At 43.9% G+C, this 23,829-nt stretch overlaps 1 protein-coding gene across 1 annotated transcript; it reads left to right on the top strand.

Annotated features, from left to right (window-relative positions):
* Window positions 1–9,656: 9,656 nt before the first annotated feature.
* On the top strand, window positions 9,657–23,536 carry LOC121564270 (deleted in malignant brain tumors 1 protein-like). Its single transcript, XM_045218703.1, has 4 exons — window positions 9,657–9,930; window positions 21,621–21,983; window positions 22,109–22,396; window positions 23,310–23,536. The coding sequence occupies exons 1-4, from the start codon at window positions 9,657–9,659 to the stop codon at window positions 23,534–23,536; spliced, it is 1,152 nt and encodes a 383-aa protein (XP_045074638.1).
* Window positions 23,537–23,829: the final 293 nt, after the last annotated feature.

Raw genomic sequence — 23,829 nt, 5'->3', positions numbered from 1 at the left:
GGGCTATGGACCTGAGGAAAGGACCTGGGTGCCAGCTAGTCGGATTGTGGATAGGACTCTCATCACCGCTTTCCACCAACGGCATCCTGATCAACCCGCAATCCGTAGGGGGCCGCCCCAGGGGTCCCTAACCGTCCGGCCCGCTCGGCTTCCTGTCCTGTGCCTGATCCTGTCTCGGGACCTGTCCCATCTCCCGACCACGGCCCTCCGGCTTCCTCCGAGGATGAGGACGTTCACTCGGACCGTTCGGAGGAGTTCTAGCCCTCCTCCGGCTCCCCTCCTCCCGCCCGGCGTGGTGTTGCTCTTGGGACTTCTGGGGCCGTCCCTTGGGGGGGGGGTTCTGTCATGGGCCTCTCACTCCACCGGGTTACCACCTTAATTTTCTTCCACTCTGCTCACCACTCTCTCTACTCAGCCTAACTAGCTCCACCTGTCCCTGCTCTGCGCTGCTCTAATTACTCTGCCAGCTGCGCTGCATTACCCCACTACCTCTCCCAGTATTTAAGGCCCTGTCTTTCAGCTCTCCGGTGTCAGATCGTCTGCAAAGCTCACACCCGGAACCTGTTTGCTCGCGCTTCTGGCTCACCCTGGTTTTGTGACCCCGGACCTGCCTGTTTTTGGATACTCTTCTGCCTCAGGAGATCCAGACCTGCTTCTGCCATTACGACTCCTGACTACTCTTCAATCCCGGTAACTCTGACCAGCCTTCTGCCTTGCTACTACGTATTTTGGATTTCCCTTGAACTGTACTGCTGCCTGGTTTCATTCCGCCCTGTTGTGTCTGTGTCTCCCCCAGGACTTCTGGACCACCCACCACCGGCTTCATGGGGCGCTTATCGCTGCCACTGGGGGGGCACAGACCCAGCGCATTGGACGGGATCCCTGTTACCCCTGGAGCCTTCATTCACTCCCTACTCCCCTTTTCCCTTAAGTTTAATAAACTTTCTGGTGTGACGCAATTGTGGTCCTCTGGTCGTCTGTCTGAACCGTGACAAGGAATCTGGATCTGTTTCTGTGTCCTTTTCTTTTTACCTTGCTTTTGTTATTTTGTTATTTTTTTAATGTTTTGTTTTTACATTTCGTAACATGTAATAATTACAAAAACATTTCATTTAAATTTCAATTTAGTAACATACTGTATCATTCAAATAAATATTATTATTTGTCTAATCATATTTTTTGCCTTTGAAGCTTAATATTTTGTAATATAATGTATGACTGACATGAGGGTAATCAAAGGGAGGGAGATAAGGGTAACAATGAAGACTTCTTCCATCACAGTTTCTAAGTGATGAGTGGAAGTGTACAGTGCCCTCCTGAATTATTGGCACCAGAAGGAAATGTGAAAAAAAAGGCTGTGAAAACATGTCATTGTGGTCTATCAGCTTGATCTTACACTCAAAATATCATATTTATTTATTTATTTTATTTCACCTTTATTTAACCAGGTAAGCCAGTTGAGAACAAGTTCTCATTTACAACTGCGACCTGGCCAAGATAAAGCAAAGTAGTGCGATAAAAACAACAACACAGAGTTACTTATGGGGTAAAAAAAAAACATAGTCAAAAAAATACAACAGAAAATATATATACAGTGTGTGCAAATGTAGCAAGTTATGGAGGTAAGGCAATAAATAGGCTATAGTGCAAAAATAATTACAATTAGTATTAACACTGGAATGCTAGATGTGCAAGAGATGATGTGCAAATAGAGATACTGGGGTGCAAAAGAGCAAAATAAATAACAATATAGGGATGAGGTAGTTGGGTTGGCTAATTTCAGATGGGCTGTGTACAGGTGCAGTGATCGGTAAGGTGCTCTGACAACTGATGCTTAAAGTTAGTGAGGGAGATAAGAGTCTCCAGCTTCAGATATTTTTGCAATTCGTTCCAGTCATTGGCAGCAGAGAACTGGAAGGAATGGCGGCCAAAGGAGGTGTTGGCTTTGGGGATGACCAGTGAGATATACCTGCTAGAACGCAGACTACGGGTGGGTGCTGCTATGGTGACCAATGAGCTAAGATAAGGCGGGGATTTGCCTAGCAGTGATTTATAGATGGCCTGGAGCCAGTGGGTTTGACGACGAACATGTAGTGAGGACCAGCCAACAAGAGCGTACAGGTCACAGTGGTGGGTAGTGTATGGGGCTTTGGAGACAAAACGGATGGCACTGTGATAGACTACATCCAATTTGCTGAGTAGAGTGTTGGAGGCTATTTTGTAAATGACATCGCCGAAGTCAAGGATCGGTAGGATAGTCAGTTTTACAAGGGCATGTTTGACATCATGAGTGAAGGAGGCTTTGTTGCGGAATAGGAAGCCGATTCTAGATTTAACTTTGGATTGGAGATTCTTAATGTGAGTCTGGAAGGAGAGTTTACAGTCTAACCAGACACCTAGGTATTTGTAGTTGTCCACATACTCTCGGTCAGACCCGTCGAGAGTAGTGATTCTAGTCGGGTGGGCGGGTGCCAGCAGTGTTCGACTGAAGAGCATGCATTTAGTTTTACTAGTGTTTAAGAGCAGTTGGAGGCTACTGAAGGAGTGTTGTATGGCATTGAAGCTTGTTTGGAGGTTTGTTAACACAGTGTCCAATAAAGGGCCAGATGTATACAAAATGGTGTCGTCTGCGTAGAGGTGGATCTGAGAGTCACCAGCAGCAAGAGCGACATCATTGATATACACAGAGAAAAGAGTCGGCCCAAGAATTGAACCCTGTGGCACCCCCATAGAGACTGCCATAGGTCCAGACAACAGGCCCTACGATTTGACACATTGAACTCTATCTGAGAAGTAGTTGGTGAACCAGGCTTGGCAGTCATTTGAGAAACCAAGGCTATTTAGTCTGCCAATAAGAATGCAGTGGTTGACAGAGTCGAAAGCCTTGGCCAGGTCGATGAAGATGGCTGCACAGTACTGTCTATTAACAATCGCGGTTATAATATCGTTTAGGACCTTGAGCGTGGCTGAAGTGCACCCATGACCAGCTCGGAAACCGGATTGCATAGCGGAGAAGGTACGGTGGGATTCGAAATGGTCGGTGATCTGTTTGTTAACTTGGATTTCAAATACTTTCGAAAGGCAGGGCAGGATGGATATAGGTCTGTAACAGTTTGGATCTAGAGTGTCACCCCCTTTGAAGAGGGGGTTGACCGCGGCAGCTTTCCAATCTCTGGGGATCTCAGACGTTATGAAAGAGAGGTTGAACAGGTTAGTATTAGGGGTTGCGACAATTTCGGCGGCTAGTTTTAGAAAGAAAGGGTCCAGATTATCTAGCCCAGCTGATTTGAAGGGGTCCAGATTTTGCAGCTCTTTCAGAACATCAGCTGTCTGAATTTGTGTGAAGGAGAAGCGGGGGGGCATGGGCAAGTTGCAGCGGAGGGTGCAGAGTTGGTGGCCGGGGTAGTGGTAGCCAGGTGGAAAGCATGGCCAGCCGTAGCAAAATGCTTGTTGAAATTCTCGATTATTGTAGATTTATCGGTGGTGATAGTGTTTCCTAGCCTCAGTGCAGTTGGCAGCTGGGAGGAAGTGCTCTTATTCTCCATGGACTTTACAGTGTCCCAAAACTTTTTGGAGTTAGTGCTACAGGATGCAAATTTCTGTTTGAAAAAGTTAGCCTTTGCTTTCCTGACTGCTTGTGTATATTGGTTCCTAACTTCCCTGAAAAGTTGCAAATCGCGGGGGCTATTTGATGCTAATGCTGTTCGCCACAGGATGTTTTTGTGCTGGTCAAGGGCAGTCAAGTCTGAGGAGAACCAGGGGCTATATCTGTTCTTAGTTCTGTATTTTTGAATGGGGCATGTGTATTTAGGATTGAGAGGAAATTACTTTTAAAGAACAACCAGGCATCCTCTACTGACGGAATGAGATCTATATCCATCCAGGATACCTGTGCCAGGTCAATTAGGAAGGCCTGCTCGCTAAAGTGTTTTAGGGAGCATTTGACAGTGATGAGGGGTGGTCGTTTGACCGCGGACCCGTTACGGACGCAGGCAATAAGGCAGTGATCGCTGAGATCCTGGTTGAAGACAGCGGAGGTGTATTTAGAGGGTAAGGTAGTCAGGATGATATCTATGAGGGTACCCATGTTTACGGATTTAGGGTTGTACCTGGTAGGTTCATTGATAATTTGTGTGAGATTGAGGGCATCTAGTTTGGATTGTAGGATGGCCGGGGTGTTAAGCATATCCCAATGTAGGTCACCAAGCAGTACAAACTCTGAGGATAAATGGGGGCAATCAATTCACATATGGTGTCCAGGGCACAGCTGGGGCTGAGGGGGTCTGTAGCAAGCGGCAACAGTGAGAGACTTATTTCTGGAATGGTGGATTTTTAGAAGTAGAAGCTCAAACTGTTTGGGCACAGACCTGGATAGTATGATAGAGCTCTGCAGGCTATCTCTACAGTAGATTGCAACTCCACCCCCTTTGGCAGTTCTATCTAGACGGAAAATGTTATAGTTGGGGATGGAAATTTCAGAATTTTTGGTGGCCTTCCTAAGCCAGGATTCAGACACTGCTAGAACATCAGGGTTCTTAGGAAGGAGGCTTCGGATATTAACGTGCAAGAATCCAAGGCTTTTACGATTACAGAAGTCAACAAATGATAACGCCTGGGGAGTAGGAGTGATACTGAGGGCTGCAGGGCCTGGGTTAGCCTCTACATCACCAGAGGAACAGAGGAGGACTAGAATAAGGATACGGCTAAAGGCTTTAAGAACTGGTCTTCTAGTGCGTTGGGTACATAGAATAAAGGGGGCAGATTTCCGGGCGTTGTAGAAAAGATTCAGGGCATTATGTACAGACAAGGATATGGAAGGATATGAGTAAAGTGGAGCTAAACCTAAGCGTTGTGTAACAATGAAAGAGATAGCATCACTGGAGGCACCAATTGAGTCGGTCTCCGCGTGTATGGGGGGTGGGAAAAAGGAGCTATCTAAGGCAGGTTTAGCTGGGCTGGGGGATCTACAGTGAAATAGTACAATTAGAAATAACCGAAACAACAATAAGCTAACCATATTGACAAGGGAGAGAGGCGTAAAGCAATAACAGGTGTAATTTGAGAGAGCTAAGACAACAGCTGGTAATGACGACACAGTTTGGGCTGAGGCTAAACATAAACAGGATGTGGTACCGTAAAAAGGAACAGTCCAGCAGGCATCAGCTGTATAGCTGAGTTATCATAAGGGCACAAGAGGCCACGGCTAGCGTGTTGGGGCTAGCAGATGGAATCTTCGTGGTCGACGTCGTAACGGGAAGACTGTTGTAACCACATCAGACGATTTCGTCAGCAGACCAGTCGTGTAGGATCGGCGGGGCTCCATGTCAACACTAGGTGGTCCCGTCCGGTTGACAGAGAGGTAGATAACCGGGAGATGGGCCTAGCTCAGGATGATTAGCCAAACCACAACGTCCATTTTGTTGCAACTAGCTGGTAGCGATGAATCCATAGTTAAAGGTCCAGTGATTCTGGCAGAAAAACTGATATGATAACGCGCTGTGCAGACAGTGCAGACTGGCCAAATAATAGTCCAGGCTAGAGCTGGCTGGTAGGGGGTGCAGGCCACGGACAATGGTGAAAAACCGATAACGGTAGCTGATAGCAAGTAGCTAGTTAGCTGGCTACTTCCTTCCAGTAGACCGAGAGGTAGATTGCCGGGATATGGGCCTGGCTCTAGGCTGGCTCGAGGCTAATTGGTGCTTGCATCGGGGGCAGTGGTGATTAGCCAAACAGCAACATCCATTCGGTTGCGGCTAGCTAGTTGCGATCCGGTGATTAATGTCCAGTGATTAAATTATTCCGGCAGAAAAATCCAATGTTCTGGGTGAAATACCGCTAACTGTGGCTAATAGCAAGTAGCTAGTTAGCTGGCTATCTAGTTTCAACTGGAGATTCTAGATAAAGTAAGGTAAGTCAATAATAGAATCCGTTCCACATTGAGTGAGGCGGGTTGCAGGAAAGTATATTTAGTAGAAGGATGAAAAGTCTGATAGGGAAATATGTACGAAAAAAACCAAACAAAAAAACAGGGTATTTACAGGCTATTTACAGACACACAACAAAAACAGGACTGCACTAATACGCCATCTTGGATTCCCTTTAATTGAGTAAAAATTGTTCAAATAGAAAAATAATCGTCATCAAGAAATCATTATGTTATTCAAAAACATGCGTCCACACTTTGTCTTATTCTAAAATTGATTAAATTGTTTTTTTTTCTTCATCAATCTACACACAATACCCTATAATGACAAAGTGAGAACAGGTTTTTAGACTTTTTTATAAATGTATTAAAAATAACAAATGGAAATATTACATTTACATAAGTATTCAGACCCTTTACGCTACAAGCTTGGCACACCTGTATTTGAGGAGATTCTCCCATTCTTCTCTGCAGATCCTCTCAAGCTCTGTCAGGTTGGATAGGGCGTGTCGCTGCACAGCTATTTTCAGGTCTTTCCAGAGATGTTAGATCGGGTTCAAGTCCGGTTTCTGGCTGGGCCACTCAAGGACATTCAGAGACTTGTCCCGAAGCCACTCCTGCGTTGTCTTGGCTGTGTGCTTAGGGTCGTTGTCTTGTTGGAAGGTGAACCTTAGCCCCAGTCTGAGGTCCTGAACGCTCTGGAGCAGGTTTTCATCAAGGATTTATCTGTAAATTGCTCTGTTCATCTTTCCATTGATCCTGACTATTCTCCAAATCAAATCAAATCAAATTGTATTTGTCATGTGCCGAATACAACAGGTGTAGACCTTACCGTGAAATGCTTAATTACAAGCCCTTAACCAACAATGCAGTTCAAGAAATAGAGTTAAGAAAATATTTACAAAATACACTAAAGTAAAAAAATAATAATAATAGTAACACAATAAAATAATAACGAGGCTATATACAAGGGGCACCGGTACCGAGTCAATGTGTGGGGGTACAGGTTAGTTGAGGTAATTTGTACATTTAGGTAGGGGTAAAGTAACTATGCATAGATAATAAACAGCGAGTAGCAGCAGTGTAAAATCAAAGGGGGGAGGTGTCAATGTAAATTGTCCGGGTGGCCATTTGATTAATTGTTCAGCAGTCTTATGGCTTGGGGGTAGAAGCTGTTAAGGAGCCTTTTGGACTTAGACTTGGCACTCTGGTACCGCTTGCTGTGCGGTAGCAGAGAGAACAGTCTATGACTTGGGTGACTGGAGTCTTTGACAATTTTTTGGGCCTCACTTCTGACACCGCCTAGTATATAGGTCCTGGATGGCAGGAAGCTTGGCCCCAGTGATGTACTGGGCCGTACGCACTACCCTCTGTAGCGCCTTACGGTCGGATGCCGAGCAGTTGCCATACCAGGCGGTGATGCAACCTGTCAGGATGCTCTCGATGGTGCAGCTGTATAACTTTTTGAGGATCTTGGGACCAATGTCAAGTCTTTTCAGTCTCCTGAGGTGGAAAAGGCGTTGTCGTGCCCTCTTCATGACTGTCTTGGTGTGTTTGGACCATAATAGTTTGTTGGTGATGTGGACACCAAGGAACTTGAAACTCTCGACCCGCTCCACTACAGCCCCGTCGATGTGAATGGGGCATGTTCCCAGTCCCTGTCCCTGAAAATCCTCCCCACAGCATGATGCTGCCACCACCATGCTTCACCGTCGGGATGGTGCCAGGTTTCCTCCAAACGTGATCTCATCCCAGGTAAGAGGGGGAGTGGCAGCAGCAGCAGGTTCTCCCCATGTGAGCTGAGTCCAGTGGACCAGTCCTGTATCCCCCCTCCCAGACAGCGACAGTGGTCTGAACCATGGCTAGCTATCCACAATCTGGCTTGACTAAACAAGGGCTACCAAGAGGGAAGGAGGAAGAGGAAGGTAGGGGAAGAGAAAGAGGGAGGAGAGGAAGGAGGAAAGGGAGAAAAGGGTTCTCTCCATCACGACTGTAAGAAGGAAAGGAGGGAGAAGGCCGAGCAAGAGGAAGAGGAAGAGGTGGAAGATGACAAGGAGAGTTGATCTGTCCATCACTACCATAAGGAGATCTCTTCTGGGGGCTCTTGTTCTCTCCTCTTTCCCACAGAGGAGCACCTTTCGCAGGCAGCCCAGAGCAGACTCTCCCCTGAGAGAAGGCTAGCCCCTGGAGGTTTCACCTTGGATTTATACAGAGAACCCCCCAGTACTCAAACTGCTTTACATTGTAGAGGGGGATCTAATCTCATTGGAGGCGACCCAATGACCCAGAAATGCTCAGTGGACAGAATTCCTCCCTGCTCCCCGTCTCGCTGGCAGGGGGCTCGTAGGAACACCCTACCCTCCTTGACTCCGGCTCCACCCCTTCTTCACCTGCCCCCCTTATCATGTTTTGAGTCTCACCTACAGGTCCCGCCCCCTGGCCTACCTGTTGCAGGTGTAACGATGGTGTGTCGGACACAGCTGCCCTCCCCCTCCTCCCCCTCCTCCCCTCTTTCTCCCACTCCCCCCATCTCTCGCGCTCTCTCCTCCTCCCCCTCTCTTCCCTTTAAAGCAATACTTAGACCAGGCTTTCTGCCTCCTCTACCCCTCTCCACCTCCTCTTCCATTCCTACTCTCTTTCTCTCCACCTCCTCCTCCTCCTCCTTTGTTCCCCCCTCTCCCGCCCTCCAGTGAGAGAGGCAGGAGGTCACCTACGCCGTCACTCTATCCAGCTGGAGCCGCTGAGAGGGCGAGGATGAGAGGAGGAGTAATAGAGGAAGAACAGAGGAGACAAGAGGGAGAGGAGGAGAGGAGGAGAGGAGGAGAGGAGGAGAGGAGGAGAGGGAGTGAGACACTATGTTAGCTGTTTTGGTGTGATATGTGTAGTTACTTGTAATAACCACTAGAGCATGCTGGACACTTATTTTGTGCTTGCTGACCTCAATGTGTGCATCAACAGTCTAAAGCAGTCATCTCCAATCCAAAGAATTAGTTGGAATAATTTGTTTATTAGACGTTTCCTATTTATACTGTATGGATAATAAAACCCATCCTTTATTCACTTGTGTTTTAGCTTTTTCCCTACACCCACACTGAAAGTTGTCACTGACACTGAACTTTAGTCTGTCTTGCTTTATGATAGTCACATGCCTCTACCTTTACAAGAAGTCTGTCAGTATTCTTCATGAGGGCTTTAAAGCTAATGTTAATTTGACTGTGTACTTCAAGAACATACATGTATTTTCCAAGACAGACCTGTTACTGGCTGTGTCTAAATATCCATTATAGCGTAATACATACTTAAACTGCATACTAATTTTGCCTTTGATCTAGTTGAATTCACTCTTCTTTTCTGACTCACTTGTTTGGCAACAGCTGATAGTCAGATAAATTGACGCGTTGTACCGAAATGAACGAATGACGGGAGTCAATGCAATCGCGCATTAGATGACGAATTCTGAGTACTATTGCCGCGTTCACATGCTAGTCGGAACTTGGAAACCCGGAAATGTCAGACTTGCTTACTGGTTGTAGTTATACACGTGCCACATTCAACGAACAGCAAGTCGGACATTTCAGAGTTTCCTAGGTCCGACTAGCATGTGAACGCGGCATAGTTTCTAAATTTCACATACTATAAAACTAAATGTTTTTACATACTATTTATTACTCTAATATGGGTATTTGGACACTGCCTCTTTGTCTCTCACACACTGAGCACGAGCACAGTCATTATGGCCACAGCTTCCTCTGACCTGGCAGACCACCTGTGCTGTTCCATCTGCACAGACATCTACACTGAGCCTGTGTCTCTAAGCTATCAGCACACCTTCTGCAAGAGATGCCTCCAAGACAGCCTGAATGCTGGACACCAACTCTGTCAAGTGGGCAGGGCTCTGGTCAGAGACAGAATCTTCCAGATCAACAGAATGATCAGGAACGTGGCCTACCAGCTGAAACTGGAGGAAGATGCTAAAAGACAGAGAGTTACAGCCAAGAGAGGAAACAGTAGAGAGATGAATGTCATGAACATGGAGAGGCTCTGAAGCTGTTCTGTGAGACGGACAGTAAGCTGATCTCTGTGATCTGCAGAGATGGGTGAGACGACAGAGGACACACATTCAAACCTATAAGAGAAGCACATGAGGATCTGAAAAAAGAGGTAGCCTCAGATTTATGCTACTTCAAGAAGGACATTAGTGTGCTGGAATACTCAAGAGCAGCAAAGAGAAATGTCTCAAGCAAAAGAGACGTCAGATCATCTCAAAGTCCAGATCAGGTTGCTTGGTTGACAAGGAGATAGTACTTGCCAGGCTGGAGGGACAGCTAAAGGAGAAGAGAGTTAAAATGGCCTCTCTTCAGTCTGAGTTGGACCTCACTGAGCCCAGAGACTTCCTGCTCTAGTGGATGGAGAGGGGCTGCACTGAGATGAGGGAGAGGAGGAAGGAGGAGGAGTGGGTGGAGAGGAATATGATAGAGAGGAATATGATAGAGGGATTAGGATAGAGGGGAATATGATAGAGGGAATATATTGAGAGGAATGTGACAGAGAGGATTTGTTTCATTAGATCACTTTAAGACTTAAAACCTCTTAGGCTGACAGTACCCGAAATCGGGCGCTAGAATTTCTTAAAAAAATATGTAAATGTTTACATGACTTATTTGATTGATTTCCCACCGTTTTATATTTCAGAAGACAACCATCCAGACCTTCCTAGAACCACGTAAACGTCCTCTGTCGAATAAACTTGTATTTGCCTCCCTCTGGTGGTCGGCTGCATCATTACATCCATGTATATCACTTAACTGCAACGTTAAGTCAAAGGGGCGTTCCAGGAAAAACATTTATCCAGCTTGACTGCTTCACGGCACAGACATGGTTAAAGCAATCACTGAATTTGTCTCGAGCAGGCAGAGCCAAATACATAACTTTCATAGCTCTACTATAAAGAATGCGACCTACACACTTCCTTAAACCTAAAATAAGTCAAGAAGTAATTTTGTGTGGAAGTCAAACATTTGTTCAGAATGACAAAATCGAGACCTTTACATAGCCCTTCTCCCATTGTCTATAGGCGGGATGCACACTGGTTAAATGGCCCAAATGTTAATTTAGACATTCACACATTTTACAGATTTTGACTATCACTAATGTCATGAAATGTTTGGCAAAGTAGTAAAGAAGGTTGTATTATACTTTTCTTGTGTACTAGATCATATGGTTTGAAAAGTGTTTTTTTTCAAAGACATAAATGAACAATTCCAGGTGAAAGCTAAAGGTCATAGCTTCCTGAGGGGAGGGACACCACTACATTAATAAAATATTGCCCTCTTGCTAAATTGATGACTAAAGCCCTAGTGAAACAGTGCAAAATGGTTGTCAGCTCAACTGGTTAAATACAAGACCTGTTCATTGTGAAATGTATGTGTTCAAGTCTAATAATTTTGCTCTATATATTTTCTGCTCTGTATGTAATTTTATCTGTTTAAGCTGTTTGGATTGTTAATTGATATAACACAGGGCACCATTGAAAAAGAGACACTGGTCTCAATTGGGATTCCCTGTATAAATAAAGAGGAATATGATAGAGGGAATGTGATAGCGAGGATTATGATGGAGTGGAATATGATGGAGAGGAATATAATAGAGGGAATATAATAGAGGGAATATGATGGAGGGAATATGATAGAGGAATGTAATGGAGGGGAATATGATAGAGAATGAATGGAGGAATGTGTGACGCTCTTGAGCAACAAAGGTTGTCTGTTTGGTTATATCAACTTGAAAGACATGGATAAGAAAATGTTCAAACATAATTTTAAACAATACTGTTCTATAGTCAGCTGATATTGATTTCCTTATTTAATAATTTATTAAACTTAAATGCTAAACATCAATGACACCTACTCTTCAATTACATTTTTTGGGCCTATATAATTACACATCCAGCTAATTTTATTGCTCTATGAGCATGCGTACCGTAAAGATACCGTAAGGATCACTCGACTGCAACAGCTCTGGTTGATTTAATCGATCAATGGCTCAGGTCACTTGACCAAGATAAACTTGTGGATGAGCTGCTTCTTGATTTTAGTGCTGCATTTGACCTTGTTGATCATATGGCTAATAGCTGAGGCCATTGAAGAGAGATGTTTTCTTGAACCCTCATTTCTTTTTTGGGAACTTTGTTACTGAGGTGACATAGACTATGGAAGACTTGTTTTACTGTAGTAAGGTAGCCTATGTATTTCATTGATGATGATGATGATGAAAAATATTGACATTAGTGGTAGGCTGAGATCGAACAAACAACTTAAGTAAGCCTGGCTGCTAGTTATGATATCTAAAACATATTGACTTTTAATTAGGCAAAACACATGTCGTTTGAATGGTCAACCATTTTATATGAGTTACAGCATTTTATTTTAATAAAAAATTAGGTTATATGGATTCATTGTATATTTTAGGTATGACTGTGCTGCATAGGTACAAAAAATCTAAAATAAATAAACGGAATAGGCCCTTTTCACGTGACGTCAGACAACTTCCGTTCTGCCGCGATGCAGGTTATGTTTACATCCGGTGTCGCTTAGGAACGCTTAGCTAGTAGCACATCATTATGGAGTTCACCCAGTCCCTTTCACATCTGCCACCAATACGACTTAACGACGTAGAACGACTTGCTGACAAGTGGTCCCTTACTTCAAGATCGAAGCTTGATAAAGGCTACAAGTTCTTCGTTGAAGGTTACCTGTTTGATTATGAAGGTACGTGTTTATCTTTATTTAGCTTAAATTAGCCCTATGCTAGCGAAGGTTATGAGCTGACGAGTTTCTGTTTTGCAGCCTCTTTTTAATATTACTGCTGTTTGTATCGACCGTAAGATAAGAGTCAGTAATGTATTAATGGCCTAATGCTGCGCCCTTTCTCCCAATCACTGTATTGAAACAGTCTCAAGTGTAGTTAACGGTGAGGTGACAGTGAGAGGGCGATGTTACAGGTCCATGAAGAAAAATGAGGAGGCTCATCGGCTTCAGGTTTCTCAGATAAACAGTTCTCTAACATTATGATAAGATAGGTTAAGATAGATAAGTTTTATTTTTGTTGTGTTTTGCTGCGGTTGCAGATTTAATAAGAATGATTCCACAAAGTTCCACTGTGGATCAGTTTGTTTCTCAGTCTGAGCTCTGATTTTGTATCATTAAACTTAATACACAACGAAATTCTTACAAACCGATGTGGGTTGTTGACGGCAATAAAGACTGGGAAAGATTCTGTGATAACTCAAAATGTTCAAATTTTCGATAAGTGTTGGCACTACTTGTCAAAGGTTTCAGAACAGCCAATTTTTCTTAATTAAAAAAAGAAATTGGGTTTTGAAATTGTGTACAGTAGTTTATAATGAAACGCAGAAAAAATGTTTTGTAAGTACAGCACTAATTGTTATGTCTCTATGAACAGGTTACACTAGACTCTGCAGAGGTTCCTGTGGTACTCAATCACATGTCATGTTCCTGCTCTGCTGGGAAAGCACTGTGTAATCACATAGTAGCACTTCTTTTTCAAAGTGCTCACTATGTTACCATGGGCTTTAAGACAGTGCCATTGCCTCTGTCATGCACCAGCGCACTGCAGACCTGGCACCGGCCTAGGACACAGGTCAGATATTATTTGTTACACTGATGCAGAACTTTGCAGTTTGTATTGACTTTTGACAATGTATTGTTCATCATTATTATATCACAGGGAATTGTACCAGAGGCCACCAATGATATGGCGGTGTGTAAACCAGCGGCTAAGAAAAAAACAAGTGTCAGAGCTGGTGTGAAGTGCACACTGTACCGAGCCTATGATGGTGAGTCTGAATGAGCCCCCGCCTGTACTAGAGCACAAAGACTTTAGTGCATTTCTAAAATAATACAAACATAAAAGTGATTATTATTTGTTACTTTTTATATAGACTTTCAGTGGATATTTTTTTATTTGTATTAGAAGCATGTACGAGACTGGATGAGTGTGGTTGTCTTTTTAGTGAAAAAGATAAGGTGGCATTTAATGAAATCTAAACTTGACATATCTCACTTTCATGCCAGGGCCTATTCCGATCCTCACGTCATGGCCAGTGCTGAGAAACTGAAAGACATCCGTCCACAACCAGGGATTTGCAAATTGCTGCACGGGCTTGAGGGCCTTAATTTGGTGGACTCTAAATTTGGCCCTGTGCCATTTGGGTCTGTGCTTTCTTACCAGTGCCCTCTAGAATTAAGTAGAGATATTATTGAACACCCTGGTGCCAGTGAGTTTCCTCAGTTGCCTATTGAAGGTTACAACTTTAAATTTCCCATTGATTTTGAGCCCAACTACATACAACAATGTCATTTGGACAGCCTGATTGTGTCAGAGGAGATGTCTGCTGCTATTGAAGCAGAAACAAGAATGCAGTCAGAATGCCAGCTGTGGAGCCAGGTACGCAAACCCCGACTGACAGCCAGCAGATTCCGTGAAATATGCCATGTTCGTGGGGAGTTGTCTGCCAAGGCTTTGGCAACCCGCATTCTGAGAGGAACTCCTCAGACAGCTGCTATGAGAAGAGGGTTGGATCTGGAACCTGAGATACTGAGGCAATATTCTGATTTTTGTGATGTCTCTCTGAAACAATGCGGGGTCATCATCCACCCTGATTCACCTCACCTTGCAGCCAGCCCGGATGCTAAAGTCTTCTGCCCAACAGAAGCACCACCATTTGGTCTTGCTGAGGTTAAGAGTTGCGATGTTGAAAATGTTACCCAAGTTAAACACCTGATCACAGTTAAAGGCCAGGCCTGCCTTAAGAAGAGCCACAAATACTACTATCAGGTTCAAGGCCAACTCGCCTTAAGCGGACTTCAGTGGTGTGACTTCATTACAGATACCCGCACTGACTTCACAGTTGAGAGAATCTTTAGGGATGAGGAGATTATCCACTCAATGCGACAGAAGCTTGATCATTTCTATTATAACATCTACATGGATGTCTTCTTAAGTTATAAAACATAAGGCAGAATTTTATGTGTAAATAGTGTTAAGGTAAATGTGGAAGGTGAACCTTTGACATTTTTTTCTTTAACTGCAAATTAACTTGTCATATACTGTATATCTCCTATGTACTGAAACACACATTTTGAAAAGGATTGTGATGTAAATGTCGACATGTTTTTCTTTAACTGCAAATGAACTTAATTGTGTTATATACTGTATATCTATGTATTGAAATACAAATTTTGAAAAGGATTGCGATGTTGTAAATGCTCTTACCAAAATCAAAAAGGATTGGAAGCAGTTGCTTGCAAACATATATTTAATAGTTCCATCAGTGCCATGACACATAAGCACATAACATGGTTAATAGTTGGATATTTTTACAATATATCACATTAGGTTCATTAATAGCTATGAAAAAAGTTATTACCCTTAACAAAAACATACAGTATAACATTAGATCAATTAAATTACCAACAAAGTTAATTCATATTTACATTTTTTGTACATACAATACAGTAATATAAAAGTACTTCTATTTACAGCCCATCTAGCTTACTCAGGAAATATACAACTTCCAGTTGACAAAAACATCAGACTGGTTTGTCTCCTTTAATGTCAAGAGGTCCCTGATAGTTCGACATGAGGCAGCAGATGGCCCACAGCTGATTCACTGAACCCACTGTGGAAAGAGGAACAAGCCCATCCCAGATATGGTACTCCTTCACCCTCCGTATGGCCCTCTCGACTAAAATCCTCAGCCGGGCGATGGCCTGGGTCTTAAGAGTGTCCTCCCTGCTGAGCTGAGGAGATTTTTTTCAGTGGAGGGATGACAGTGTTGCCCCCACTTCTGACAACATCCTCTCGATCAGGAAACCCTTGTCCGCCATTAATTCATCTCCGGGCTGAAGTAAATGCAAGATCTGACATTTCCCGTGTTATTTCCATGTCGGAGATGGAGCCTGTGTAGAGCTTTGATACAAATGTGATAACACCACATGGAGCTACACCAATCAGCCCTTTAAAGGTGGTGTGATTTTTGTAGCTCGAAAAGGTTTCTGACTGTAGTGAGAGGGAGGATGGTGTTTCACAGCGGATCTCGGTGCAGTCTACTATAACTCTCACCTGAGGGCAGTAGAGCTTGAACTTATCAGGCATTGTGGCCTGCACCTGCTCTCTTGTCATCCACACCGGCAGTGAGCCAAGAACCTGGTAAAGGTAGCTAGTCCATGTTAAAATGATGCGGCTGACCTCAAAGATGGTAGACAAGGTTTTCTCCTGAAGCCCAGCTGCAACACGACACAGAAACATAAATAGTTCATCAATAAGTGGAAGTTTTCGGTGAGGGCTAGGTGTCACATGTGCCGTTTGCTGTGCCTTAGACCAGTATACAAGCCGTGAAGCAGAGGGATAAACAGAATCCCAAAACAGTGAAGACCTCCTTTGAGCTGAATCGTGTGTAGTAGCGATAGTCCTCATCTGTGACACAAAAATGAAAAAGGAGTGGATGCTGCTTCTTAACTGTCAGGTGCTGGATCTCAATTTCTAGGGACAACACTTGCAGCTCCAACTCTGAATTCTTTGAGTAGCACTGTCCAGTTTACCTTAAGGGGAAGAAAAAGCATACATGTTGGTAGGTTAGTTATTACTCATCTATCCCATCCCATTTTCAATAAATAAAACTGAAGAAGCTTCTAAGATGGATGAGGTTTAAAACGCCAAGTCTTTTCACAGAGAGACCAGTTACTCCAAATCGTAGTATAAAATAGTATTTTTACTTAACTGCCATATACTTTTACTTTTTTTGCCAAACAGATACATGGTTACTCTTATTTGTAATACTAACCAGGAGAAGGACGGCAGGCATAGTCGTGATCGTTTGTCACTGCAGGCAAAGCACCCTCTGTGCTGTCAGGCATCTCATGATCAGAATCATCCAGGACAGCAACACCAAGACGCTTTCTTGCTCGCTGGTAAACTGACTCCCGAGCTTGTGAGCCGCCTCCTATATGTGTGAAATTAAGCATATGCTTGTCATGATACATTTTGGTAATCACTTTCAGTCCCTAAATGACAAAATGTAGCAGCTATATTGCATCAGGATTAAATTATTAAACATTTTGTACAAGTAATATATTATTGGATTACAGTAGTATTACGTTTAATGCTGTCTACCTATCCTTACACCAATCATTCCAGTGGAATCTAGACGGCACTGATCCCTGTTTAATACGGATCCGTCCACTGGCGATGTGTATCTATCCTCAGGGGGAAATTGCTGACTGCAAACAAAGGTGCTCCCACGAAGAATCTTAAAACTTGGTCCCTCATCTCTCCTGATCGCCCTCACCCAACGGGCACGTATTTCTCCATCAACAGGGAAATCGTGAAAACTCAGATACAGGAATTTCTGTTTGTTGTTTGAACAAAATGGTACACTGCAATAGCATCTTCTCGAAGATTGTGCCATGCTTCGGTGTTGGATGGGATACTGTTGCGATACAGACACCGAGAGAAAAGAAACAGCTAAATTAACATTCAGCTTTGACCAGGAATCAATATTTATCTAGCTATCATGCACAACAGTATTTGAATAGGTGAGTTACTATACATTCATGAATAAACTAACTGCCTAACAAAGGGTTAGATAGCTAGCTAAGTAAAACTTGTTACATTACAGCCAGGCAGCAATGTAACGCTACCTTTAACGTTATCGGTATCTGGTACTAAGTTGTTGTTAGCTAACGTTAGCCCACTTTTAAGTAACTAAGGCAGTGAACAATTATGAATTAACAATAACGTTAGCAAGTTACAAACCATTGCATATACGTAAACATTATTACTCTTCTTTACTAATTTAACTCAAACGTACCTTTTGGAATTTCTTCAAGTAGCTAGCTTGCTAGTTAGTGGTCAACAGTTGTATTTTCGTTGAGAAGTCTCAGGTTACGGGCGAACGGAAGTGAAGTTAACCTGCTACGCGGAAAGGCGGAAGTTAGATGACGTCATCGTGAAAGGGGCCTATTGGGTGCCAGAGCAACGAACAGTTTTGACTGGGCTGAGCGGGAACTGTGCTTCCGCGAGAGGTAGGGGGCCAGCAGGCCAGATGTGGATGAACGCAATGCCCTCGTTTGGGTGTAGGGACTGATCAGAGCCTGAAGGTACGGAGGTGCCGTTCCCCTCACAGCTCCGTGAGGCAAGCACCATGGTCTTGTAGCAGATGCGAGCTTCAACTGGAAGCCAGTGGAGTGTGCGGAGGAGCGGGGTGACGTGACAGAACTTGGGAAGGTTGAACAGAGGTGAGAGGTGCGCTTGTGAAGTTGGAAAACATTTTTGTGTACGTTTTTTTTTCCCCTAATTGGTTTTAACTGCACTCTACTTTACTTACCTTAACAAAATAAGATGTATAGTTGAATATTTTAGAAATGAGTCGTCTCAATTCGCTTGCTGCTTGGCTGTATTGACGAAGGTTCCAGTGCCACTGGCAGTGGCTTCGGGAGCTGCTTGGGTTCGTCGGATCGGGAGCTGGAGAGGACAGTTTAGTCTGAGGTCATTTAAGGGCTTCGGGGGACACTGGACATCGTTTTTCGGAAGCATGCAGGGCACTTTCTGCCTATTGGATTATAAATAGTCAACTGTTGGTTTGAAGGGCTTTCTACCGTGATAACTGTGGGGTTAGACTGTTTGTTTTTTATAGCTCCAACGGCGCCAACGAACATTTTCAGTTTAGCACCCGGGTTTAGGTTATCTTAAAATATTAATGTATTGTGTGTATTGCCAATTGTTTACAAGTGGATCATTCATTATTCATTCTTTTTATATACACATTCTATCTGTAGGTAAGAACCCTGGTCTCTTTGGTTTTTCTTTAGCGAGTTTAGTCATACCAGGTTTATTATGTACTGAGTGGACCTTTTCACCATACTTTTACTCTATGGATTTATCTTAGCCTGTGGTGATAGGGTTACATCAACATTATAAATATGGTGGAAACTCCCACTAGTCCATGCCTCCACCAATCCAATGCTTTTAGATTATGGGAAGTAGTGAACAAGTGCACACTTCAGGAGAAAGGAGATATTATTGGGACACACCCAGATGCTCTGTTAATCAACCACATTGGTCTACCACAAGGCTTCCTTGGTTCAAACTGTCAGATTATTGTTATAATGTTGTTTGTAGTATAGAGATAATGATGTTATTGATTATCAATGTTATGATATTGATTATGATGTAGAGTATTGTTATGATGTTGTTGGTAGTATATAGATAATGATGTTATTGATTACAAAAATGCGAGGGGTGTATTCAGTTTTGTGAGATACTGTATGTTAGAGCAGGAGTAGGGGGGGTAGAAGTTAGAGGTCTGTTACCTGAGTCAAGATCAACAGGAGGGAGGGAGAGGGAGAGAGAGGGAGAGGTTAAATTAACATCAACAGACTAACATGCAGTCAACTGAATATCTTTTCATCACTGACTTCTAACCAGTGATGTCATCACAACCAGTAACCTTTTCCACTCTTCCACTTTTGGTCCGGCTCAGCTTGACCTCTGACCTCTGAAATGAATGATTTAAAAAACAGACAAAGCAAAGGTCTTAAATTAGATATAAACTCATCTGCAAAGAGAGTTACACATTTCCATGGAAAGGGAATGTACACTAAATGACCAAAAGTATGTGGACACCTGCTTGTCAAACATCTCATTCCAAAGTCATGACCATTAGTATGAAGTTGGTCCCCCTTTGCTGCTATGACAGCCTCCACTGTTCAGAGAAGGCTTTCCACTAGATGTTGGAACATTGCTGCGGGGACCTGCTTCCATTCAGCCACAAGAGCATTAGTGAGGTAATGGTAATATATACATTGCTGCGTGGATTTTTTCCCTTTGGACTGCCAGATGGTGAAGTGTGATTCATCAATCCAGAGAACGCGTTTTCAATGCTCCAGAGTCCAATGGCGGTGGGCTTTATACCACTCCAGCCGATGCTTGGCATTGCTCATGGTGATCTTTGGCTTTTGTTCGGTTGCTCAACGATGGAAACCCATTTCATGAAGATCCCGACTAACAGTTATTGTGCTGACGTTGCTTCCAGAGGCAGTTTGGAACTCGTAGTGAGTGTTGCAACCGAGGACAGACGGTTTTACACGCTACCCGCTTCAGCACTCGGCGGTCCCGCTCTGTGAGCTTGTGTGGCCTACCACTTCACGCTGAGCCGTTGTTGCTCCTAGACGTTTCCCTTCACAATAACAGAACTTACAGTTGACCGAGGCAGCTCCAGCAGGGCAGACATTTTACTAAATTACTTGTTGGAAAGGTGGCATCCTGTGACGGTGCCACGTTGAAAGTCAATGAGGTCTTCAGTATGGGCCATTCTACTGCCAATGTTTGTCTATGGAGATTGCATGGCTGTGTGCTCGATTTTATACACCTGTCAGGAAGGGGTGTGGCTGAAATAGAATCCACTAATTTGAAGGGGTGTCCACATGCTTTTGTTTCTATAGTGTGTGTACACACGTGTGTTGTTGCATCATACCATCGATAAGCCTATCTTCCCCATCACATCATGAAAGGTCATGTTGATGTTAATTTAACCTCTCTCTCTCTCTCTCTCTCTCTCTCTCTCTCTCTCTCTCTCTCTCTCTCTCTCTCTCTCTCTCTCTCTCTCTCTCTCTCTCTCTCTCTCTCTCTCTCTCTCTCTCTCTCTCTCTCTCTCTCTCTCCCTCCTCAGATCTCCAGGCTCAAAGCATCAGTTCACCAGGTAGGTAGAGTATAAATCTACAGTGATTATAGCAGTTCAATATTAGTCAACTTTATTATCCCACATGGAGAAATTCATGTGTCCATACACACCATTCTAAAACCCAATAACAAGTACTGTTTTATGTCACTACTAATACTTGTCAACCACAAAGCATTACTGCTGTTAGAATAACAGAAGCCCTGTCATAATCTGTCCTCACCACTGTGTTTTCCTCTCTGCTGTTTACAGCTGAATACTCAGTCAGACTGGTGAATGGGACCACTTCCTGTTCTGGGACAGTGGAAGTCTTCTCCAGAGGAGAGTGGTCAGGTCTATGTACTATAGGGTGGAGAATGAGAGTGGCTAAGGTTGTGTGTAGAGAGCTGGGCTGTGGGAATGTTGTAGCTGCATCTAGAGGACCTCTGGTTGAAGATGGAGGAGGAGCCACACTATGGGGTAGATGCAGTGGAGATGAGTCTAATATTGTAGAGTGTCACATCAGTGGAGGAGGACCTGGTTTCTGTAATGGTAGATATTATCATCATGTGATCTGTTCAGGTAAGACACTGGTAATATTGAGAGATTTAATTTGTACATTATACAAGATTAGCATATATCATGTTTTATGTGTTTTTTCATTTAAAGAGAGTGAGAGATGTTAGATGTATTTAAACATTATATTTGTGTTTGTCATATTGGTTTATGGGATATGTGCATGGGCAGATCATTGTAGTTCAGATGTTACTGAAGTGAAGCTGCCTGATGGATGTCCAGCTGTTTATTTTCTATAAAGTGAAGTGAACTTATTCCTGTCTCCTGCCTTCATTATTCCCAACCCTGTCCTGAGTGACTAAGAACCCATTTCTACCTCTTACAGTATCAAACATAGCAACCTACAATCTTTTATCCAACATATTTGTGTTTAGTCCTTGACAGTGTCATCAACAAAACTGATTGAATGTTCAACCAACTGTTTTTCTCCAGAGTCTGTGCAGCTTGTGGATGGAGATGGTCTCTGCTCTGGGAGACTGGAGGTGAAGTCCAATCAGTCCAATCAGTCCTGGGCCTCAGTGTGTGAAGCTGACTTTGACCAGCAGGATGCAGAGGTAGTCTGTGGGGAGCTTGGCTGTGGGGCTCCTGCAGCTCTACAGGGGGGGCTCTATGGAGAAGGTGAGGGTCAGACCTGGGATAAAGAGTTCCAGTGTAAAGGCAATGAGTCCCTTCTCCTGGACTGTGACACCTCAGACAGAAAAAACAACACCTGCCTACCTGGTAATGCTGTTGGACTCACCTGCTCAGGTAAGAAACAGTTTGTCACTCAATCAACATTGTTTCTCACCTGGAGTGAAGAATATGAGAGGCAATATAGGTGTGTTTTAGTGTGAAAATACTAAGATTACTGTCTCTCTCTCTTCTTTTCTCAGAGCCTGATGATGTGAGGCTGGTGGGAGGAGGCAGTCGCTGTGCTGGTGGACTGGAGCGGTACGACCAGGGAGAGTGGAGGACTGTGGGAGCTGTAGACAGGAAGAAGGAGGCTGTAGCTGCAGTAGTGTGTAGACAGCTGGGTTGTGGCTCCACTGTTTCAGTACTACCTGGAAACACCACTAGAGGGATTGGAGTTCGTTGTTCTGGGTTTGAGTCTTCACTGAGGGAGTGTGGGACATGGTATTCAACTTATGATCTCTTTCTTGGATTCACAGTGATCTGCTCAGGTAATAACAAGCTACACTTTATGGCCAAAAATGCAGTGGTCTAAGGCACTGCATCGCAGTGCTAGCTGTGCCACTAGAGATCCTGGTTCAAATCAGGCTCTGTCGTAGCAGGCTCCTACCGGGAGACCCATGGGGGCGCACAATTGGCCCAAGCGTGCCCAGGGTAGGGGAGGGAATGGCCGGCAGGTATAAAAAAATCATGTATGCACTCACTAACTGTAAGTCACTCTGGAGAAGAGCGTCTGCTAAATGACTAAAATGTAAATGTAGTGGATTCAGCTATTTCAGCCATACCTGTTGCTGACAGGTGTATAGGATCGATCACACAAAGCCATACAATCCACAGACCACCATTGGTAGTAGCTTGTGTGGCCTTACTGAAGAGCTCAGTGACTTTCGACGTGGCGTCTAGAGCAACATTGGCTCAGCCACGAAGTGGTAGGCCACATAAGTGATCTGCTCAGGAAATATCAATATATGATCATTATATTCCACTGATTCCCTTTATTCATTCAACTTCCTCTGCCCTCTAATGATGACTGTTTGCTTGTAAGTCTGCAAAATAAATCACTCAGTCAAGTAGGAATCAAATACAACTTAAATATCGCAGAATGCTTTTGTATTTGAGTGTTATCTTAGTGAACGTCTCTACTCACTGCCACTGTCACATGTCATGTTATTGTCATATCTAAATGAGGAAAGTAGTTGAGGAGCTACGTTTTCTTTTCTCTCCTCTTGTTCCAGATGTCCTGCTTCAGCCTGATATCAACATATGTTGTCTCAGTGACTGTAGGCCCACTACTCATGTTGCCCTGTGAGGGAGGGTGGCAAGCACTGTTACATGCTGATGTTATTGTCATATCTATAGGAAACTAGTTGAAGAGGTTTTTCTTGTTCTCTTTTATTGTTACAGATCTCCTGGTCCAGCCTGATATCTTCCTGACTGACTCAATGGGAGGGATCTCCAGGGGCCACCAGGGGCCCGAAGTGTTTAGGGGCTACAACTTCACTATCACCTGCTCTACTCAGCCACAGTACCCAGGAGGCTCCTTCCTCCTCACGTTCACCGGCTCCAACAGAACCCAGACCCCAGCCAGCTGTCAATCACTCTGCTGCCTTCCTCTTCCCTGCTGCAGATGACTCCCTACCAAGGAACTACAGCTGTGTTTATGACACCATTATGTTTTCTCTCATAACTTCTCCTCTGAGAGCGAGCTCCTCACCCTCACCGTCACAGGTAACTGAACATGAACCAGACTTCTAACTTTGTCATTGACAGATTTCCCACAGATCTATATGATGATGATCAGTCCCCTCATCAAAGGTGTTTCTGTTTTCAGCCTCTCCTCTGCCAGCCTTCATCATCAGACACGTTGTAGTGCTGCTGATCCTACTGACAGCCATCACCACCATCTACCTGTACTACAAGGTAA

The sequence above is a fragment of the Coregonus clupeaformis genome, unplaced genomic scaffold (genome assembly GCF_020615455.1).
Source record: "Coregonus clupeaformis isolate EN_2021a unplaced genomic scaffold, ASM2061545v1 scaf1733, whole genome shotgun sequence".
Lineage (NCBI taxonomy): Eukaryota > Metazoa > Chordata > Actinopteri > Salmoniformes > Salmonidae > Coregonus > Coregonus clupeaformis.
Note: the sequence above shows the minus strand (reverse complement) of the source record. Positions and strands in the feature narration are given on the sequence as shown.

Excerpts from the sequence above, each read along its gene's own strand:
- LOC121564270 (XM_045218703.1), top strand. The coding sequence starts at position 9,657 with ATGGCCACAGCTTCCTCTGACCTGGCAGACCACCTGTGCTGTTCCATC. Across the intron at positions 9,931-21,620 it reads TACAGCCAAGAGAGGAAACA|TGTCATCAACAAAACTGATT; the intron begins GTAGAGAGATGA and ends AGTCCTTGACAG. Across the intron at positions 21,984-22,108 it reads TGTTGGACTCACCTGCTCAG|AGCCTGATGATGTGAGGCTG; the intron begins GTAAGAAACAGT and ends TTCTTTTCTCAG.